At 46.0% G+C, this 20,847-nt stretch overlaps 1 protein-coding gene across 1 annotated transcript in view; it reads right to left on the minus strand.

Moving 5' to 3' along the window:
- Positions 1-20,847, minus strand: part of LOC140489401 (growth factor receptor-bound protein 2-like) — a 57,267-nt gene that overhangs the window by 1,178 nt on the left and 35,242 nt on the right. Inside the window, exons 4-6 of the mRNA XM_072588919.1 lie at positions 18,635-18,754; positions 14,986-15,154; positions 6,576-7,070 (exon numbers count right to left, since the gene is read on the minus strand). Of these exons, the coding sequence (XP_072445020.1) occupies positions 6,576-7,070; positions 14,986-15,154; positions 18,635-18,754 (784 nt within the window). The remainder of the gene's footprint in view (positions 1-6,575; positions 7,071-14,985; positions 15,155-18,634; positions 18,755-20,847) is intronic.

Consider the following 20,847-nt stretch of genomic DNA (forward strand, 5'->3'; position numbering starts at 1 on the left):
ATCAGTTCGTCATGGACAAGATAGACCGAAGGGTCTGTTTCCGTGCTGTACATCTCTATGATTCTATAATCTAGTCCCATTTGCCAACTTGGTCCATATCCCTCTATACCCTTCCTGTTCATATACCCACCCAAATGCCTTTTAAATGTTGCAATTGTACCAGCCTCCACCACATCCTCTGGCAGCTCATTCCATACACGTACCACCCTCTGAGTGAAAAAGTTGCCCCTTAGGTCTCTTTTATATCTTTCCCCTCTCACCCTAAACCTGTGCCCTCTAGCTTTGGGCTCCTTCACCCCGGGGAAAAGACCTTTGTCTATTTACCCTACCCCTGCCCCTCATGATTTCTGGCACATTGCCAGTTTTGATCATTCCAGCACTGGGGAGAAAGCCTTCATCTGCTCCGAACCGAAGCTCAGGAACTCCCTCGTGAAACCTCCTTCTCTGTCCTCCTCTTGGTTTCCTCCTTCATCTCAGTACCTGCCTCTTTGACTCAGCTTTTGGTCATTTCTCTGAATACCTCCCATTGGGAGTCACTATTACATGTCCTTTGAACTGCATAACACTCCTGTGACTGGTTGACTGTGTATTTCTTACCACCCAAGTGTCAGAACTTGCAGTGAGCCTGTGTGGACCCATTGCATGGATTGACAAGTCTCTGCTGTATCTATTAGACTGACACAACAGCCAGAGGGTAATGAGAAAACATTCTTTAATACAGGTGGGATTCGGATACACTGCCTGAAAAGAGTCATCCAGCACAGAAACAAGCCCTTCGGCCCAACCAGTCCGTGCCGATCATAATCCCAAACTAAACTAGTCCCACCTGCCTGCTCCTGGCCCAGATCCCTCCAAACCCTTTCCTATTCATGTACTTTTACAAATGTCTTTTAAACATTGTGATTGTACCCACAATCCACCACTTCCAGGAAGTTCATTCCACACACAAACCAACCTCTGTGTAATAAAGGGAAATCCAACTGGAACTTTCACAAAGAGGAATGGGATAGAGAGCTGAAAAGGGAAAGTTTGAGGGCTGTAGGGAAAGGACAGGGGGAATGTGGCAAGTGAGATCAATCCAGTAAAGAGCCAATGGGCTAAATGGCCTCTTCTGGTGCTATTTGTTCCCCTGAACATAGATGTCAGTTTGTGTCGTTACAACTGAACCCAGGGTCTTTATTGACAGTTTAATTTGCCATTCCTCAAGTCGAGGTGAAATACATTGGAAAGTTTCACTCTGTTAAAGGGTGTCATATGAATGTTAGTTGTTGTTGTAAGTGAAGGCAGGTGGTCCATGAGATATGGTGGAACAGGCCAGAGGGGTTGAAAGGCTTGCTCCTGTTTCTCTGTCCCTCAGAACACACAGAGCTATGAACTGAACTGGCCGAGGGACTCTCTGGGCCTGTGACAATACCGGCATTCTCTGAAAACCCTCGGATTCACAGAGTCTGAGAGAAATAAACACAGGACGAGGCCATTCAGCCCATTGGTGGTGGTACCGGCTCTTTAATAGAATGATCTCACTTGCCACATTCCCCCTGCTCTTTCCCCACAGCCCTCAAACTTTCCCTTTTCAGCTCTTTATCCCATTCCCCTTGTGAAAGCTCCTGTTGGATCTGCCTTTTCAAACAGCGCGTTCCAGAACCCTGTGTTAAAGAATGTTTTCTTGTTACCCTCTGGCTGTTATGTCAGTTGAATAGACACAGTAGAGACTTGTTAATGTGTACAATGGGTCTATGCAGACTTACTACAGTATTGGCAGGTTCTGACAGGGAACACAGTAAATGTTGGAATTACACAACTGGCCAGTCACTGTTCGAAAGGAGGAAAACTCAGGTCTCTGTCTGGACCATCGCCTTGAACTGGCAACAGGACTCACAGGGATAGGGAGAACACATAGGTACCTGAGGGAGGGAGGGAGGGTAGGAAAACAGAGAGAGAGAGAGAGAAATGAAACACAAAATGTAGTGAGTGACAGGATCACAAAAAATATTGAGACAGAACAAAGGAAGGTACGGTGGAAACGAAGGAGTGACTCCAAGAAAGAGAGAAATAGGATGAGACAGAAAGACATGCAAATGAGAAATTGAGAGAATGTGCAAGATATTAAAGGATTGGACACTCTGGAGGCAGGAAACATGTTTCCGCTGATGGGTCAGTGCCAATCCAGAGGACACAGCTTAAAAATATGGGGTAGACCATTTAGGACAGAGATGAGGAGAAACTTCTTCACCCAGAGAGTGGTGGCTGTGTGGAATGCTCTGCCCCAGAGGGCAGTGGAGGCCCAGTCTCTGGATACATTTAAGAAAGAGTTGGATAGAGCTTTCAAGGGTAGTGGAATCAAGGGTTATGGAGATAAGGCAGGAACAGGATACTGATTAAGGATGATCAGCCATGATCATATTGATAGGTGGTGCAGGCTCGAAGGGCAGAATGGCCTACTCCTGCACCTATTGTCTATTAACAGGAAAAGATGAGGTCGGTAGAGATAAACTCTTTCCACTGGTTGGGGAATTCTAGAACTAGGGGCAGAGCCTAAGCATTAGGGCCAGACAGTTCAGGAGAGATGTTAGGAAGCACTTTTACACACAAAAGTGTGGAGAGATTTTCAACTATCTTCTATAAACAGCAGTTTGTGTTAGATCAGACATTAATTTTAAATCTGAGACAGACCCAGTTTTGTTAAGCAAAGGTTGTGAAGGTATGAAGGCAGGAGCAACAGGGTTGTGGTGATCGGAGATTTTAATTTTCCCAACATTGACTGGGATTCACTTAGTGTTAGAGGTCTAGATGGAAGAGAATTTGTAAGGTTCATCCAGGAGGGTTTTCTAGAGCAATATGTAAATAGTCCAACTCAGGAATGAGCCATACCGGACCTGGTGTTGGGGAATGAGCCCGGCCAGGTGGATGAAGTTTCAGTAGGGGATTACTTTGACAATAGTGATCTCAATTCCACAAGTTTTAGAATACTCATGGATAAAAATCCTAAAGGGTGAGTGCTAAGTTAGGGGAAGGCCATCTATACCAAATTTTGGCAGGAGCTGGGGAATGTGGATTGGGAGCAGCTATTTGAAGATAAATCCACATTTGATATGTGGGAGGCTTTTAAAGGAAGGTTGATTAAAGTTCAGGAGAGACATGTCCCTGTGAAACTGAGGGATCGAAATGGCACGCCATGGATGACAGGTGAAATTGTAAGACTAGCTAACAGGAAGGTTTAGGCGACTGAAGACAGACAAAGCTTTGGAATCAGGAATATAGCACCAATCTGAAATGAGGAATTAAGAGGGCTAAAAGGGGGTCATGAGATACCTTTTAGCAAACAGGGTTAAGGAAAATCCCAAAGCCTTTTTTTCATATATAAGGAGCAAGAAGGTAACTAGGGAAAGGGTTGGCCCACTCAAGGACAAAGGGAGAAAGTTATGCATGGAGTCAGAGAAAATGGGTGAGATTTTTAACAAGTATTTTGCATTGGTATTCACTGAGGAGAGGGACATGGCGGATGTTGAGGTTAGGGATAGATGTTTGAGTACTCTAGGTCAAGTTGGCATAAGGAGGGAGGAAGTGTTGTGCATTCTAAAAGGCATTAAGGTGGACAAGTCCCCAGGTCCGGATGGGATCTATCCCAGGTTACTGAGGGAAGTGAGAGAGGAAATAGATGGGGCCTTAACAGATATCTCTGCAGCATCTTTGAATACGGGTGAGTTCCCAGAGGGCTGATGAATTGCTAATGTTGTCCCCTTGCTTAAGAAGGGTAGCAGGGATACTCTAGGTAATTATAGACCGGTGAGCCTGATGTCACTGGTAGGGAAGCTGCTCGAGAAGATACTGAGGGATCTGTTCCTATTTGGAAAAGAATGGGTGTATCAGTAATGGTTTTGTGCAGGGAAGGTCATATCTTACCAACTTAATAAAATTCTTTGAGGAACTGACAAAGTTAATTGATGGGGGAAGGGCTGTAGATGTCATATACATGGACTTTAGTAAGGCATTTGATAAGATCCTCCATGGTAGGGTGATGGAGAAGTTGCATGAGGTCCATGGTGTACAAGCTAGATGGATAAAGAACTGGCTGGGCAGCAGGAGACAGAGGGTAGTAGTGGAAGGGAGTTTCTCAAAATGGAGAATTGTAATGAGTGTGTTCCACAGGGATCCATGCAGGGACCACTGTTGCTTGTGATAAACATATATGATCTGGAGGAAGGTATCAGTTGCCTGATTAGGAAGTTTGCAGAAGACACTAAGATTGGTGGAGTAGCAGATAGTGAAGGAGACTGTCAGAGAATACAGCAGAATATAGACAGATTGGAGAGATGAACAGAGAAATGGCAGATCGAGTTCAATCTGGGCAAATGTGAGGAAGTGCCATTTTGGAAGATCCAATTCAAGAGCGAACTATACAGTTAATGGAAAATCCCTTGGGAAAATTGACATAAAGAGAGATCTGGGTGTTCAAGTCCATTGTTCCCTGAAGGTGGCAACGCAGGTCAGTAAAGTGGTGAACAAGGATTACAGCATGCTTTCCTTCATCAGACGGGGTATTGAGTACAAGAGTTGGCAGGCCTTCTTACAGTTGTATAAGACTTTGGTTCGGCCACATTTGGAATACTGTGTACAGTTCTGGTCGCCACATTACCAAAAGGATGTGGATGCTTTGGAGAGGGTTCAGAAGAGGTTCAGAAGATGTTGCCTGGTATGGAGGGCACTAACTATGAAGAGAGGTTGAGTAGATTAGGATTATTTTCATTAGCAGGATGGCGGTTGAGGGGGGGGACCTGATTGAGGTCTACAAAATCATGAGAGGTATAGACAGGGTGGATAGCAAGAAGCTTTTTCCCAGAGTGGGGGGACTCAATTACTCGGAATTGCTAGTTCAAAGTGAGAGGGGAAAGGTTTAGGGAGATATGCGTGGACAGTTCTTTAGTGCAGAGGGTGGTGGGGACCTGGAACATGTTGCCAGTGGAGGTGATAGGGGTGGGCATGATAGCGTCATTTAAGATGCATCTAGTCAGATACATGAATGGGCAGGGGGCAGAGGGATACAGATCCTTACAAAATAGGCGACAGGTTTAGATAGAGAATCTAGATTGGTGCAGACTTGGAGGGCTGAAGGGCCTGTTCCTGAGCTATAATTTTCTTTGTACTAAGGTTAGGCACATTGAGTACAGGAGTTGGGATGTCATGCTACAGCTGGACAGGACATTGGTAAGGCCGCATCTGGAGTACTAGGTACAATTCTGGTCACTGTACTATAGGAAGGATGGTATTAAACTGGAAAGGGTGCAAAAAAAATTTACAAAGGTGTTACTGAGACTGGAGAGTTTGAATTATAAGGAAAGGCTGGATAGGCTGGGACATCTTTCCCTGGAATGTAGGAGGCTGAGGGGGTGATCTTTTGAGGTTTATAAAATCATGAGGAGATAGTTAGGGTTAATAGCCAGAGTCATTTCCCCAAGGTGGGGGAGTCCAAAACTAGAGGGCATAGTTTAAGATGAAAGGAAAAAGATTTAAAAGAGACCTGAAGCATAATTTTTTTCACACAGAGGGTGGTGCGCGCATGGAATGAGTTGCCAGAGAATGTGTTCAAGGTGGGTGGAATTACAACATTTAAAAGATATTTGGACTGGCACCTAGTTAGGAAAGGATTAGAGGGATATGGGACAAATACAGGCAAATGGGACCAGTTCAGTTCAGGAAACCTGGTCAGCATGGTCAGCTGACAGGAAGGGCCTGTTTCCATGCTGTATGACTCTATATATGGACCAAAAGCAGGTATATGGAGTTAGGCCACAGAGTAGCCATGATCTCACTGAAGGATGGAATGGGCTCAAGGGGCTGAATGGCCTCCACCTGTTCCTATATTCCTGAACAGAGAGAGAAAGAACAAGGAGTGATCATGTAACAGAGCAAGAGAGAGATCCATGGAGAAAGTGTGGGATCTCAGAGTGGGATTGGGAGTGGAAGGCTTTGATTGAGAATCTTCAAGAAGACCAGGATCTGTCCTGAGGTTTTGCAAAATTATTTTCCCAGGACGTGTACGTTGCTAGCCTGGCCAGTATTTATTGCCCATCCCCAATTGCCCCTGAACCGGGCAGTTTGCGAGAATAGTTTCAGAGGGGAGTCAAGTGTCAACCCCATTGCTGTGGGTCTGGAGTCACGTGTAGGCCATACCTGGTCAGGATGGCAGTTTCCTTCCCTAAAGGGCATTCATGAACCAGATGGGGTTTAATGACGATGAATGTTAGATTCATGATCATCATCACAGAGATGAACCTTCAATTCCATAATTAATAAATAATTTCTTAAGTTGCTGTAGTAGCATGGAACCTGTGTACCCACAGTATTAGCCCAGGGTCCAGCCCAGTGACATTACCACACACCACTGTCTCCCAGAAAGTCTCTGTTTCAGTTTAACATTAGCCTGACCTTTGCAGAGACACAACAGCTCACATCCTATTGCTGTTCACAGGGTATTTACCATCTCCATCTCTGTACATGCGCTTCTAAAGCTACAGACCCTCATCACGCCAGGGACTCGATCCCAATGCCTCTGACAAACCTATGCTCAGACTTACCGGTGCCGGTGGGTTCTCATTGACTTTCCTGGTGGCAGGTAGTTCCTGGAAAGGGGGCTGTGGGCTGGGAGACTGCCTGAACCTGGGTGACACATCATTGAATGATGGCTGGGAGTTGAGACCCTTTCGGAACACTGACGAGGGCTCAGAGAAATGTGCGCTGGGCCCTGGCGGGATAGCCGGCCGTGGATCTGGTACTCGGGAATCCGGCATTCGGAAATCCGGAATTCGGGAATCTGGCATTCTGGAATCTTGAATTCGGGGATTAGACATTCGGAAATCTGGCATTCGGGGATCTGGGAATCTGGGATTAGACGCGCGGGGATCTGGGAATCTGGGATTTGATGATTGGGAATCTGGGAATCTGGGATTAGATGATCTGGGATCTGGGAATCTGGGATTAGGTGATCGGGGATCTGGGAGTCTGGGATTAGATGCTCGAGAGCTCATCATTCGTGGATCTGCCATTCGCGAGTCAGGATGGCTAAAACCTCCCTGCAAAAGAAATAATCGTTTAAGTCCTTTACATGTTAGATTATTTACATATACAAATATTATGTAAATTATTGAAACGCTTGTACATCTGCACATTTTGGTCAATTTCTGGAAACACTTGTTAGAAGTACTTGCCTGAATTTTTGAGGAGTTACCTCAAAACTGGAGCGAGAGTAACAGGATAGTTGTTATGGGGGACTTTTACTGTCCAAACATTGACTGGGGATACTACAGTTCGTGTCCTTTAGATGGGACAGTTTTTGTCCGGTGTGTGCAGAAGGGTTTCCTGACACAGTATGTAGACAGGCCAATAAGGAAGCCACATTGGATTTGGTACTGGGGAATAAACCTGGCTGTTAGATTTGGAGGTAGGTGAGCATTTTGATGATAGTGACCACAATTCGGTTATGTTTACTTTAGTGATGGAAAGGGATAGGTATACACAACAGGGCAAGAGTTATAGCTGGGGAAAGGCAATTACAATGCGATTAGGCAAGATTTAGGATGCATAGGATGGGGAAGGAAATGCAGGGGATAGGCACAATTGAAATATGGAGCTTATTCAAGGAACAGCTACTGCGTGTCCTTGATAAATATGGACTGGTCAGGCAGGGATGAAGTGTTCGATTGCGGGAGCAGTGGTTTACAAAAGAAGTTCAATCTCTTGTCAAGAGGAAGGAGGAGGTTTATGTTATGATGTTAAAAATCACACAACACCAGGTTATAGTCCAACAGGTTTAATTGGAAGCACTAGCTTTCGGAGCGACGCTCCTTCATTAGGTGATTGTCAGGTGTTGGACTATAACCTGGTGTTGTATGATTTTTAACTTTGTACACCCAAGTCCAACACCAGCATCTCCGAATTATGTTAGGATGAGATGTGAAGGCTCAGTTAGGGCACTTGAGAGTTACAGGTTAGCCAGGAAAGACCTAAAGAGAGGGTGAAGAAGAGCCAGGAAGAGATATGAGAAATCGTTGGTGGATAGGATCAAGGAAAACCCTAAAGCTTTCTATAAGTATGTCAGGAATAAAAGAATGACGAGAGAAAAAATAGTGTCAATCAAGGACGGTTGTGGGAAGTTGTGCGCAGAGTCCGAGGAGATAGGAGAAACACCGCAAGGGTTGGTGTTGGGTCCACTGCTGTTCGTCATTTTTATAAACGACCTGGATGAGGACGTAGAAGGGTGGGTTAGTAAATTTGCAGACAATACTAAGGTTGGTGGAGTTGTAGATAGGGACGAAGGATGTTGTAGGTTACAGAGAGACCTTGATAAGCTGCAGAGCTGGGCTGTGAGGTGGCAAATGGAGTTTAATGCGGACAAGCCACAGAAAATGGGGGAGATACTAAATGAATATTTTGCATCAGTATTTACTGTGGAAAAGGATATGGAAGATATAGACTGTAGGGAAATAGATGGTGACATCTTGCAAAATGTCCAGAGTACAGAGGAGGAAGTGCTGGATGTCTTGAAATGGTTAAAGGTGGATAAATCCCCAGGACCTGATCAGGTGTACCCGCGAACTCTGTGAGAAGCTAGAGAAGTGATTGCTGGGCCTCTTACTGAGATATTTGTATCATCGATAGTCACAGGTGAGGTGCCGCAAGACTGGAGGTTGGCAAACATGGTGCCACTGTTTAAGAAGGGCGGTAAAGACAAGCCAGGGAACTATAGACCGGTGAGCCTGACCTCGGTGGTGGGCAAGTTGTTGGGGGGAGTCCTGAGGGACAGGATGTACATGTATTTGGAAAGGCAAGGATTGATTAGGGATAGTCAACATGGGTTTGTGCGTGGGAAATCATGTCTCACAAACTTGATTGAGTTTTTTGAAGAAGTAACAAAGAAGATTGATGAGGGCAGAGCAGTAGATGTGATCTATATGGACTTCAGTAAGGCGTTCAACAAGGTTTCCCATGGGAGACTGATTAGCAAGGTTAGATCTCACAGAATACAGGGAGAACTAGCCATTTGGATACAGAACTGGCTCAAAGGTAGAAGACAGAAGATGGTGGTGGAGGATTGTTTTTCAGACTGGAGGCCTGTGACCAGTGGAGTGCCACAAGGATCGATGCTGGGCCCTCTACGTTATGTCATTTACATAAATGATTTTGATGCGAGCATAAGAGGTACAGTTAGTAAGTTTACAGATGACACCAAAATTGGAGGTGTAGTGGACAGCAAAGAGGGTTACCTCAGATTACAACAGGATCTGGACCAGATGGGTCAATGGGCTGAGAAGTGGCAGATGGAGTTTAATTCAGATAAATGCGAGGTGCTGCATTTTGGGAAAGCAAATCTTAGCAGGACTTATACACTTAATGGCAAGATCCTAGGAAGTGTTGCTGAGCAAAGAGACCTTGGAGTGCAGGTTCATAGCTCCTTGAAAGTGGAGTCGCAGGTAGATAGGATAGTGAAGAAGGCGTTTGGTATGCTTTCCTTTATTGGTCAGAGTATTGAGTACAGGAGTTGGGAGGTCATGTTGCGGCTGTACAGGACATTGGTTAGGCCACTGTTGGAATACTGTGTGCAATTCTGGTCTCCTTCCTATCGGAAAGATGTTGTGAAACTTGAAAGGGTTCAGAAAAGATTTACAAGGATGTTGCCAGGGTTGGAGGATTTGAGCTACAGGGAGCAGCTGAACAGGCTGGGGCTGTTTTCCCTGGAGCATCGGAAGCTGAGGGGTGACCTTATAGAGCTTTACAAAATTATGAGGGGCATGGATAGGATAAATAGGCAAAGTATTTTCCCTGGGGTCGGGGAGTCCAGAACTAGAGGGCATAGATTTAGGGTGAGAGGGAAAAGATATAAAAGAGACCTAAGGGGCAACTTGTTCACACAGAGGGTGGTAGGTGTATGGAATGAGCTGCCAGAGGATGTGGTGGAGGCTGGTACAATTGCAATATTTAAGAGGCACTTGGATGGGTATTTGAATAGGAAGAGTTTGGAGGGATATGGGTCGGGTGTTGGCAGGTGGGACTAGATTGGGTTGGGTTATCAGGTTGGCATGGACAGGTTGGACCGAAGGGTCTGTTTCCATGCAGTTGATCTCTATGACTCTAAGTGTGAGGTGATTCACTTTGCTCAGAGTAACCGGAATGCAAAGTATTGGGCTAATGGTCAGATTCTTGCTAGTGTAGATGAGCAGAGAGATCTCGGTGTCCAGGTACACAGATCTTTGAAAGTTGACACCCAGGTTGACAGGGTTGTTAAGAAGGCATACAGTGTTTTAGCTTTTATTAATAGAGGGATCGAGTTCCAGAACCATGAAGTTATGCTACAGCTGTACAAAACTCTCGTGCGACCGCACTTGGAGTATTGTGTACAGTTCTGGTCACCGCATTGTAGGAAGGATGTGGAAGCATTGAAAAGGGTGCAGAGGAGATTTACTAGGATGTTGCCTGGTATGGAGGGAAGGTCTTTACAAGGAAAGGCTGAGGGACTTGAGGCTATTTTCGTTAGAGAGAAGAAGGTTGAGAGGTGACTTAATAGAGACATATAAGATAATCAGAGGGTTAGATAGGGTGGACAGGGACAGCCTTTTTCCAAGAATGGTGAATGCGAGCACAGGGGGACATAGCTTTAAATTGAGGGGTGATAGATATAGGACAGATGTCAGAGGTAGTTTCTTTACTCAGTGAATAGTAAGGGTATGGAATGCTTTGCCTGCAACGGTAGGAGATTCACCAACTTTAAGTACACTTAAGTCGTCATTGGACAAGCATATGGACGTACATGTAATAGTGTAGGTGGGATGGGCTTCAGATTGGTATGACAGGTCAGCGCAACATCGAGGGCCGAAGGGCCTGTACTGCACTGTAATGTTCTGTGTTCTATATGAATATTTTTTGTCAGTATTCACACAGGAAAAAGATAATGTTATTGAGAAGAATGCTGAGATACAGGCAACTCGACAGAGTCGAGAGGGTGTGGTGCTGGAAAAGCACATCAGGTCAGGCAGCATTTGAGTAGCAGGAGAATCAACGTTTCAGGCAGGAGCACTTCATCAAGAATGAGGCTGGGAGCCTTGGGGGTGGAGAGATAAATGGGAGGGTGGTGAGGCTGCAGAGAAGGTAGCTGAGAGCGCAATAGGTGGATGGAAGTGGGGTTAAAGGAGATAGGTCGGAGAGGAGGGTGGAGGGGATAGTTGGGAAGGAAGATTGACAGGTAGGACAGGTCATGGGGACGGTGCTGAGTTGGGAGTCTGCTTGAGGACATGGCAAAGAGGAGGTGTTCGCAATTCTGGAAATAGATAAGTTCCAGGGCCCGATGGGATTTATCCTAGGATTCTCTGGGAAGCCAGGGAGGAGATTGCACAGCCTTTGGCTTTGATCTTTATGTCATCATTGTCTACAGGAATAGTGTCAAAAGACTGGAGGATAGCAAATGTTGTACCCTTGTTCAAGAAGGGGTGTAGAGACAATCCTGGTAATTATAGACCAGTGAGAGCCTTACTTCAGTTGTGGGTAAAGTGTTGGAAAGGATGATAAGAGATAGGATTTATAATCATCTAGAGAGGAATAAATTGTGAAGGGTAGGTCGTGCCTCACAAACCTTATTGAATTCTTTGAGAAGGTGACCAAACAGGTGGATGAGGGTAAAGCGATTGATGTGGTGTCTATGGATTTCAGTAAGGCGTTTGATAAGATTCCCCACGGGAGGCTATTGCACAAAATATGGAGGCACAGGACTGAGGGTGATTTAGCAGTTTGGATCAGAAAGTGGCTTGCTGAAAGAAGACGGAGGGGGGTGGTTGCTGGGAAATGTTCATCCTGGAGTTCAGTTACTAGTGGGGTATCGCAAGGATCTGTTTTGGGGCCACTGCTGTTTGTCGTTTTTATAAATGACCTGGATGAGGACATAGAAGGATGAGTTAGTAAATTTGTGCTTGACACTAAGGTCGGTAGAGTTGAGGATAGTGTGAAACGATGTTGCAGGTTACAGAGGGACATTGATAAGCTGCAGAGCTGGGCTGAGAGGTGGCAAATGGAATTTAATGTGGAAAAGTGTGAGGTGATTCACTTTGGAAGGAGCAACAGGAATGCAGAGTACAGGGTTAATGGTAAGATTCTTGGTAATGTAGATGAGCAGAGAGATCTCGGTGTCCATGTACATAGATCCCTGAAAGTTGCCACCCGGGTTGATAGGGTTGTTAAAAAGGCGTATGACATAGTAGCTTTTATTGGTAGAGGGATTGAGTTTTGGAGCGATGAGGTCATTTTGCAGCTGTACAAAACTCTGGTGCAGCCACGCTTGGAGTACTGTGTACAGTTCTGGTCCTTGCATTATAGGAAGGATGTGGAAGTTTTGGAAAAGGTTCAGAGGAGATTTACCAGGATGTTGCCTGATATGGAAGGAAGGTCTTCTGAGGAAAGGCTGAGGGAACTGAGGCTGTTTTCATGAGAGAGAAGAAGGTTGAGAGGTGACTTAATAAAGACATATAAGATAATCAGAGGGTTAGATAGGGTGGGCAGAGAGAGCCTTTTTCCTCAGATGGTGATGGCTAACATGAGGAGCATAGCTTTAAATTGAGGGGTGATAGATATAGGGCAGATGTCAGAGGTGGTTTCTTTACTCAGTGGAACGCACTGCCTGCAACAGTAGTAGATTTGCCAACTTTAAGGGCATTTAAATAGACATTGGATAAACATATGGATGAGAATGGAATAGTGTAGGTTAGATGGGCTTCAGATTGGTTCCACAGGTCGGTGCAACATCGAGGGCCGAACAGCCTGTAATGTTCTATGTTCTAACATTTGAAGTGGGAATTTTGCATGTAAACAGTCATTGGTTACAGTAGTGTGACGATGCTGCTCCTTTAACAATGTCATTTTGTTTTGGGTTTAATTTACAAGAAGTCATAAAGGCAGAGGTGCCGAAATGTCTGGGCAAGAGCCTAGTTCAACAATGGCAGGGGAGTGGCCAGTTCTCTCAGGTCAGGTTAATTCTAGTTTGGTTTAGTTGTAGCAGTTAGAAGCTGCTGTGGTGCAGAGAAAGATTCCAAGCTTCAGCAGATGATTCCTGATTGGCTGTCTCTCTGAAATCTCTCCTGCCTGTAAGAACCTGTGTTTGAATTAACCTCTTGCCAAGGGGTATGTTTATGGGATGTTGAGGGAATTGGAACTGCTCCTTAGTTAAGTCGCTACATCAAGTCGGTTGGGTTTTCAAATAGTTGTTATTCTAAATTCTGTTTTCCTTGCTCATGTTTCAACAATAGTGTTTAAATACATTGTTTTGTTTAAAGCCGAGTGGTTTTACCAGCTGCATCACACCTGGAATATCCACTTCACATCTGCCTTTAAAATAAGACAACGTTAAGTTTTGGGCTACCTGCTGAAAATATTTTGAGGGGGTGTGGCCTGGTCCATAACACTGTAGTTGCAGGCTCTGACCAGGCATTGAGGAATACGTTTCTGAAATTTCTTTCCCAATTCATGTAATGAACTTCGATAGAAAAACTGTCGTCATCCAGAAACACTCCTGGTATCTCCACCCGTACCCACAGCCCCTAGAGATCCCTCTAGAGATTCTGATCTTTTGCAAATTGACAACCTTTATCATTTCACCAGTGATGCTGGGTTTAGCTACCCAAACCTTAAAGCTTGGAATTCATTCTCCAAACCATCATCTCTTCACTCCTTGAAGATGCTTCTTTGGTCCCCTGTGAGTTTGCGTCAATTTAATTATGCTCCAGGGAAATGCCTTTGAGCTTTTGAACTATGTTTGAATTGTAAAATCAGTACCAATGTTTTTGTCTCCCTCAGTGGGGGATTCAAGAGACTATTGGATGAGTATTTGGATAAAAAGAATGTGCAAGAGTGGGAGTATGGGGAAGAAGGCAGGAGATTAGTACGGGGTAAAGTTGCCCCTTTGACCAGTACGTGGAGATAGAATGGGCCTGAATAGCTTCATTGACACTGTTACAATTCTGTAATTTGTGATGACAGGGATTGCTCCTTACAAACATTCAAGAGAAAACTGATACTTAATCCAATGGTTTCCTTCACCATAATTGTTTTTATTTATCCACAGGATTAGGGAGTCACTGGCTTGGCCAATATTTATTGCCATTCACCAATCGCTGAGGGCAGTTAAACATCAAACCCATCGCTGTGGGTCTGGAGTCACATGTAAGCCAGACCAGATAAGGATGGCAGTTTCCTTCCCTAAAGGGCATTAGTGACCCAAATGGGTTTTCCCAATAATCAACAATGGTTTTACGGTCATCACTGGATTCTTAATTCCAGATCTTTATTGCCTTAAAACTTCACCACCTGCTGTAGTGGGAGTCAAACCCAGGTTCTCAGAACATTACCAAGGTCTCTGGATTAACAGCCCAGCGACACTAACCCCAGGCCATCATCTCCCCTCGAGGGACAGCTAAGGGGTGAGAAGTGTTGGTAGTAAGTCAGTGACTATAATAGAAATATCTATTTGGAATGAGGTGCAGTGGGTTTTACCCACTCTCCCTTTATTTCACAAACAATTCCCACTCCCTCAGCACTGACCCTAAGACAGTGCGGCACTCCCTCAGCAACGACCCTCCAACAGTGCGACACTCCCTCAGCACTGACACTCTGACAGTACGGCACTCCCTCAGCACCGACCCACCGACAGTGCGGCATTCCCTCAGTACTGACCCTCCGTCAGTGTGGTGCCCCCTCAGCACTGACCCTCCGACAGTGTGGCACTCCCTCAGCACTGACCATCTGACAGTGCAGCACTCCCTCAGCACTGAAACTCTGACACTGCGGCACTCCCTCAGCACTGACACTCCTCAGCACCGACCCTCCAAAGTACAGCGTTCCCTCAGTACTATGCTGGGATGTGCGTACAGTATAGAATCTGAGCTGAAATCTGTGTGATGGGAATGTGGTGAATGGACTGCTCCCTGCAACTTGACCCACTGCTTTACTCACCTTTGCTTCTTTTTTGGACTCGCGCAGGTAGATCTGTGTAGTTTTGGAGATTGAGCTGACTTTGTAATATTCCACCAGTTTGTTCAGCGAGTCAAATTTCTCTGACCACAAGAAATAGTGTCCCTTACCATCGCGCAATACCTTAAAATGCTGTACGTCCTCCTCATGCCTGAGAGAAAAAAAAATCCATTTTCCAATTCAGAATCCATTCAGAAAGTGAATTCTATTTTCTTACTCAGTCGCAGATGTGGGCATTGCTGACAAAGCTCGGCCCTAACTGCTCTTGCATGGCTCAGTTATTACAAATTGTTTGTTGATTTTTGATTTGATTAATTATTGTCACATATGCATAAGTACAGTGAAAAGTTTTGTGTGCAGAACAGACAGATCATATTTTACAAAGATCATAGTGTAATAGAACAGAGTGAGGAATACAATGTGACAGCTGCAGAGAAAGAGCAAGATCAACATTAAATTTAAAATTTGAAAGATCCGTTCAGACGTCTGATAACAGTCTGGAGGTCACTGAGTTGACTGCGTTGCTTTGGATTTAACGTCACGTATGAACACATGAGCAGAATCTATTCAGATTTTTCATTAGTAACAGTTGAAGGGTTATGGGAGCGGGCAGGAGAGTGATGTTGTGGTCAAGATAAGATCAGCCAAATTGCATAGTATGGGAGAGAAGGCCGAATGGCCTCCTCCTGCTCCTATTTCTCACGTTCTTGTCAACACAATGTTGGCCAGACCTGGTAAGGACAGTAGATTTCCTTCCCTAAAGGACATTTATGAACCTGAGGGTTGTTTTTTTAAACAACAATCGACAACAGATTCCTGACCATCGGTGAGATGACTTTTGTATCCCTGACTTACCATAGAGTCATAGAGATGTACAGCATGAAAACAGACCCTTCAGTCCAACCCGTCCATGCCGACCAGATATCTCAACCCAATCTGGTCCCACCTGCCAGCACCTGGCCCATATATCCCTCCAAACCCTTCCTATTCATATACCCATCTAAACGCCTCTTAAATGTTGCAATTGTACCAGACTCCACCACATCCTCTGGCAGCTCATTCCATACACGTACCACCCTCTGCATGAAAAAGTTGCCCCTTAGGTCACTTTTATATCTTTCCCCTCTCACCCTAAACCTATGCCCTCCAGTTCTGGACTCCCCAACCCCAAGGAAAAGACTTTGTCTATTTATCCTATCCACCCCCCTCATAACTTTGTAAACCTCTATAAGGTCACCCCTCAGCCTCTGACGCTCCAGGGAAAACAGCCCCAACCTGTTCAGCCTCTTCCTATAGCTCAAATCCTCCAATCCTGGTAACATCCTTGTTAATCTTTTCTGAACCCTTTCAAGTTTCACAACATCTTTCCGATAGGAAGGAGACCAGAATTGTACGCAATATTCCAACAGTGGCCTAACCAATGTCCTGTACAGCCACAGCATGACCTCCCAACTCCTGTACTCAATACTGTGACCAATAAAGGAAAGCATATCAAACGCCTTCTTCACTATCCTATCTACCTGCGACTCCACTTTCAAGGAGCTATGAACCTGCACTCCAAGGTCTCTTTGTGCAGCAACACTCCCTAGGACCTTACCATGAAGTGTATAAGTCCTGCTAAGATTTGCTTTCCCAAAATGCAGCACCTCGCATTTATCTGAATTAAACTCCATCTGCCACTTCTCAGCCCATTGGCCCATCTGGTCCAGATCCTGTTGTAATCTGAGGTAACCCTCTTTGCAGTCCATTACACCTCCAATTTTGGTGTCATCTGCAAACTTACTAACTGTACCTCTTATGCTCGCATCCAAATCAATTATGTAATTGACAAAAAGTAGAGGGCCCAGCACTGATCCTTGTGGCACTCCACTGGTCACAGGCCTCCAGTCTGAAAAACAATCCTCCACCACCATCTTCTATCTTCTACCTTTGAGCCAGTTCTGTATGCAAATGGCTAGTTCTCCCTGTATTCCATGAGATCTAACCTTGCTAATCAGTCTCCCATGGGAAACCTTGTCGAACGCCTTACTGAAGTCCGTATAGATCACATCTACTGCTCTGCCCTCATCAATGTTCTTTGTTACTTCTTCAAGAAACTCAATCAAGTTTGCGAGACATGATTTCCCACGCACAAACCCATGTTGACTATCCCGAATCAATCCTTGCCTTTCCAAATACATGTACATCCTGTCCCTCAGGATTCCCTCCAACAACTTGCCCACCACCGAGGTCAGGCTCATCGGTCTATAGTTCCCTGGCTTGTCTTTACCGCCCTTCTTAAACAGTGGCACCACGTTTGCCAACCTCCAATCTTCCGGCACCTCATCTGTGCCTATTGATGATACAAATACAAGAATACTAATTGACTTTAAGTTCCACCAGTTGTCACTGTGGGACTTAAACCATGTTCCTGCAGCATTGCTCTGCGCCTCGAGATGACCATTCCAGTGACAGTATCACTCCCATCGCCAGGAGCCTACATTCTGACTGATTGGAGCCATGAAGGTCAAGGGTCTGGTGTCCAGTAGGCAGAGTTAAGGAACAGAAGCCGTTAGCACTTGCACCATGACCCTTGGCTGAACAACCTTGTGTCATATTGCTGGTACCTTCTTCCTGTTTATGTAGGATTCCAGAGGGTGGTATAGTACAGAAGTAGGCCATTCAGCCCATCCAGTCAATGCTGGTGTTTATGCCCAACTCAAGGTTCCTCCCAACTCTTCTCATCTCAACTGATCATCCTAAGCCTCTATTCCCTTCTCCCTCATGGTACTGGTCTCGCTTCACCTCAAGTGCACCAGCATCAGCCACTCCACCCTATCCATAGATTCACTATCTTTTAGTAGTGTCTCCTCATTTTAGTCTGAAATGGTCTACCCCCTACCCTGAGACTGTGTTGACTGGTTTTGAACCCCACCCCCCATCCCCACCCACCCACAGAAACATCCTCCTTGTATCTGGCAGGTCAGCCCTGTTAGAATTTTATATATTTCAATCAGAACCCCGCTTCGTTATTCTAACTCTAGTGAATACAGGCCCAGTTGAACTAAAGGAACCGTGGATGCTGGAGATCCGAAACAAAAGCAGGAATTGCTGGAGGAACTCAGCAGGTCTGGCTGCATTACCTGAACTCAAAAAGTTAACTCTGTTTCTCTCTCCACAGGTTTTGCCAGACATGCAGAGTTTCTCTAGCAATTTCTGTTCTTGTCCCAGTGAAACAAATCTCTCCTCATTAGACAGTTCTACCATCCCAGGTATCAGGAGACAGTGAGGACTGCAGATGCTGGAGAGTCAGATTCGAGAGTGTGGTGCTGGAAAAGCCACAGCAGGTCAGGTAGCATCTGAGAAGCAGGAGAGTCAACGTTTTGGGCATAAGCCCTTCATCAGGAATTTGATACCTTCCCAGCTATCAGCCAAGTGAACTGCTGTGACACCCTAAGGCAAATACATCTTAAAGACAAGAAAGAGTTGAATTCTAAAGTAATTTTTCTTAAACATTTGAGACAAGGCCATAGTCTGGTTATAATTATCTGTGAAACAGTGTTCATTCCTGCAATGTAATTTAGAATTGATTCTTAAAATAAACACTCATTCGCATAGCAGAGTTATATTGTTGTAAGTAATGCTCACTTACCTGACTGAGATGGAAAACTCATTCTTGGAACTCTGGCTGGCCCTGATGAGGAAGAATCCCACATCCTGCGCTAACAGGATGGACTCTGCCTCATTGCGAGCGATCCCACCATGGAACCAGCTGTTTGAGACAACAGTGTGACAGTTCACAATCCGTTAGCAATCCAGAACAACAAACCCTAGACACCAATGAAACCCAGTCTATCAGATTTCTCCCACGCTGCTGCTCCCTGTGGTGTCTATTTCCTGTGGTGTACACAGGGGCAGATACTCCCTGTGGTGTACAAAGGGGTGGATACTCCCTATGGTGTACACAGGGGCTGATACTCCCTATGGTGTACACAGGGGCAGATACTCCCTGTGGTGTACACAGGGGCAGATACTCCCTGTGGTGTACACAGGGGCAGATACTACCTGTGGTGTACACAGGGGCAGATACTCCCTGTGGTGTACGAAGGGGTGGATACTCCCTATGGTGTACACAGGGGCTGATACTCCCTATGGTGTACACAGGGGCAGATACTCCCTATGGTGTACACAGGGGCAGATACTCCCTGTGGTGTACACAGAGGCAGATACTCCCTGTGGTGTACATAGAGGCAGATACTCCCTGTGGTGTACAAAGGGGTGGATACTCCCTGTGGTGTACACAGGGGCAGATACTCCTTATGGTGTACACAGAGGCAGATACTCCCTGTGGTGTACACAGAAGCAGATACTCCCTATGGTGTATACAGGGGCAGATACTCCCTGTGGTGTACACAGAGGCTGATACTCCCTATGGTGTACACAGGGGCAGATATTCCCTGTGGTGTACACAGAGGCAGATACTCCCTGTGGTGTACACAGGGGCAGATACTCCCTGTGGTGTACACAGAGGCAGATACTCCCTGCGGTATACAAAGAGGCACGTACTCCCTGTGGTGTACACATGGGCAGATACTCCCTATGGTGTATACAGGGGCAGATACTCCCTGTGGTGTACACAGGGGCTGATACTCCCTGTGGTGTACACAGGGGCAGATACTCCCTGTGGTGTACAAAGGGGTGGATACTCCCTATGGTGTACACAGGGGCTGATACTCCCTATGGTGTACACAGGGGCAGATACTCCCTGTGGTGTACACAGGGGCAGATACTACCTGTGGTGTACACAGGGGCAGATACTCCCTGTGGTGTACGAAGGGGTGGATACTCCCTATGGTGTACACAGGGGCTGATACTCCCTATGGTGTACACAGGGGCAGATACTCCCTATGGTGTACACAGGGGCAGATACTCCCTGTGGTGTACACAGAGGCAGATACTCCCTGTGGTGTATACAGGGGCAGATACTCCCTGTGGTGTACACAGGGGCTGATACTCCCTGTGGTGTACACAGGGGCAGATACTCCCTGTGGTGTACAAAGGGGTGGATACTCCCTATGGTGTACACAGGGGCTGATACTCCCTATGGTGTACACAGGGGCAGATACTCCCTGTGGTGTACACAGGGGCAGATACTCCCTGTGGTGTACACAGGGGCAGATACTACCTGTGGTGTACACAGGGGCAGATACTCCCTGTGGTGTACGAAGGGGTGGATACTCCCTATGGTGTACACAGGGGCTGATACTCCCTATGGTGTACACAGGGGCAGATACTCCCTATGGTGTACACAGGGGCAGATACTCCCTGTGGTGTACACAGAGGCAGATACTCCCTGTGGTGTACATAGAGGCAGATACTCCCTGTGGTGTACAAAGGGGTGGATACTCCCTGTGGTGTACACAGGGGCAGATACTCCTTATGGTGTACACAGAGGCAGATACTCCCTGTGGTGTACACAGAAGCAGATACTCCCTATGGTGTATACAGGGGCAGATACTCCCTGTGGTGTACACAGAGGCTGATACTCCCTATGGTGTACACAGGGGCAGATATTCCCTGTGGTGTACACAGAGGCAGATACTCCCTGTGGTGTACACAGGGGCAGATACTCCCTGTGGTGTACACAGAGGCAGATACTCCCTGCGGTATACAAAGAGGCACGTACTCCCTGTGGTGTACACATGGGCAGATACTCCCTATGGTGTATACAGGGGCAGATACTCCCTGTGGTGTACACAGGGGCTGATACTCCCTGTGGTGTACACAGAGGCAGATACTCCCTGCGGTATACAAAGAGGCATGTACTCCCTGTGGTGTACACAGGGGCAGATACTCCCTATGGTG

The sequence above is a fragment of the Chiloscyllium punctatum genome, chromosome 18 (genome assembly GCF_047496795.1).
Source record: "Chiloscyllium punctatum isolate Juve2018m chromosome 18, sChiPun1.3, whole genome shotgun sequence".
Classification (NCBI taxonomy): Eukaryota; Metazoa; Chordata; class Chondrichthyes; order Orectolobiformes; family Hemiscylliidae; genus Chiloscyllium; species Chiloscyllium punctatum.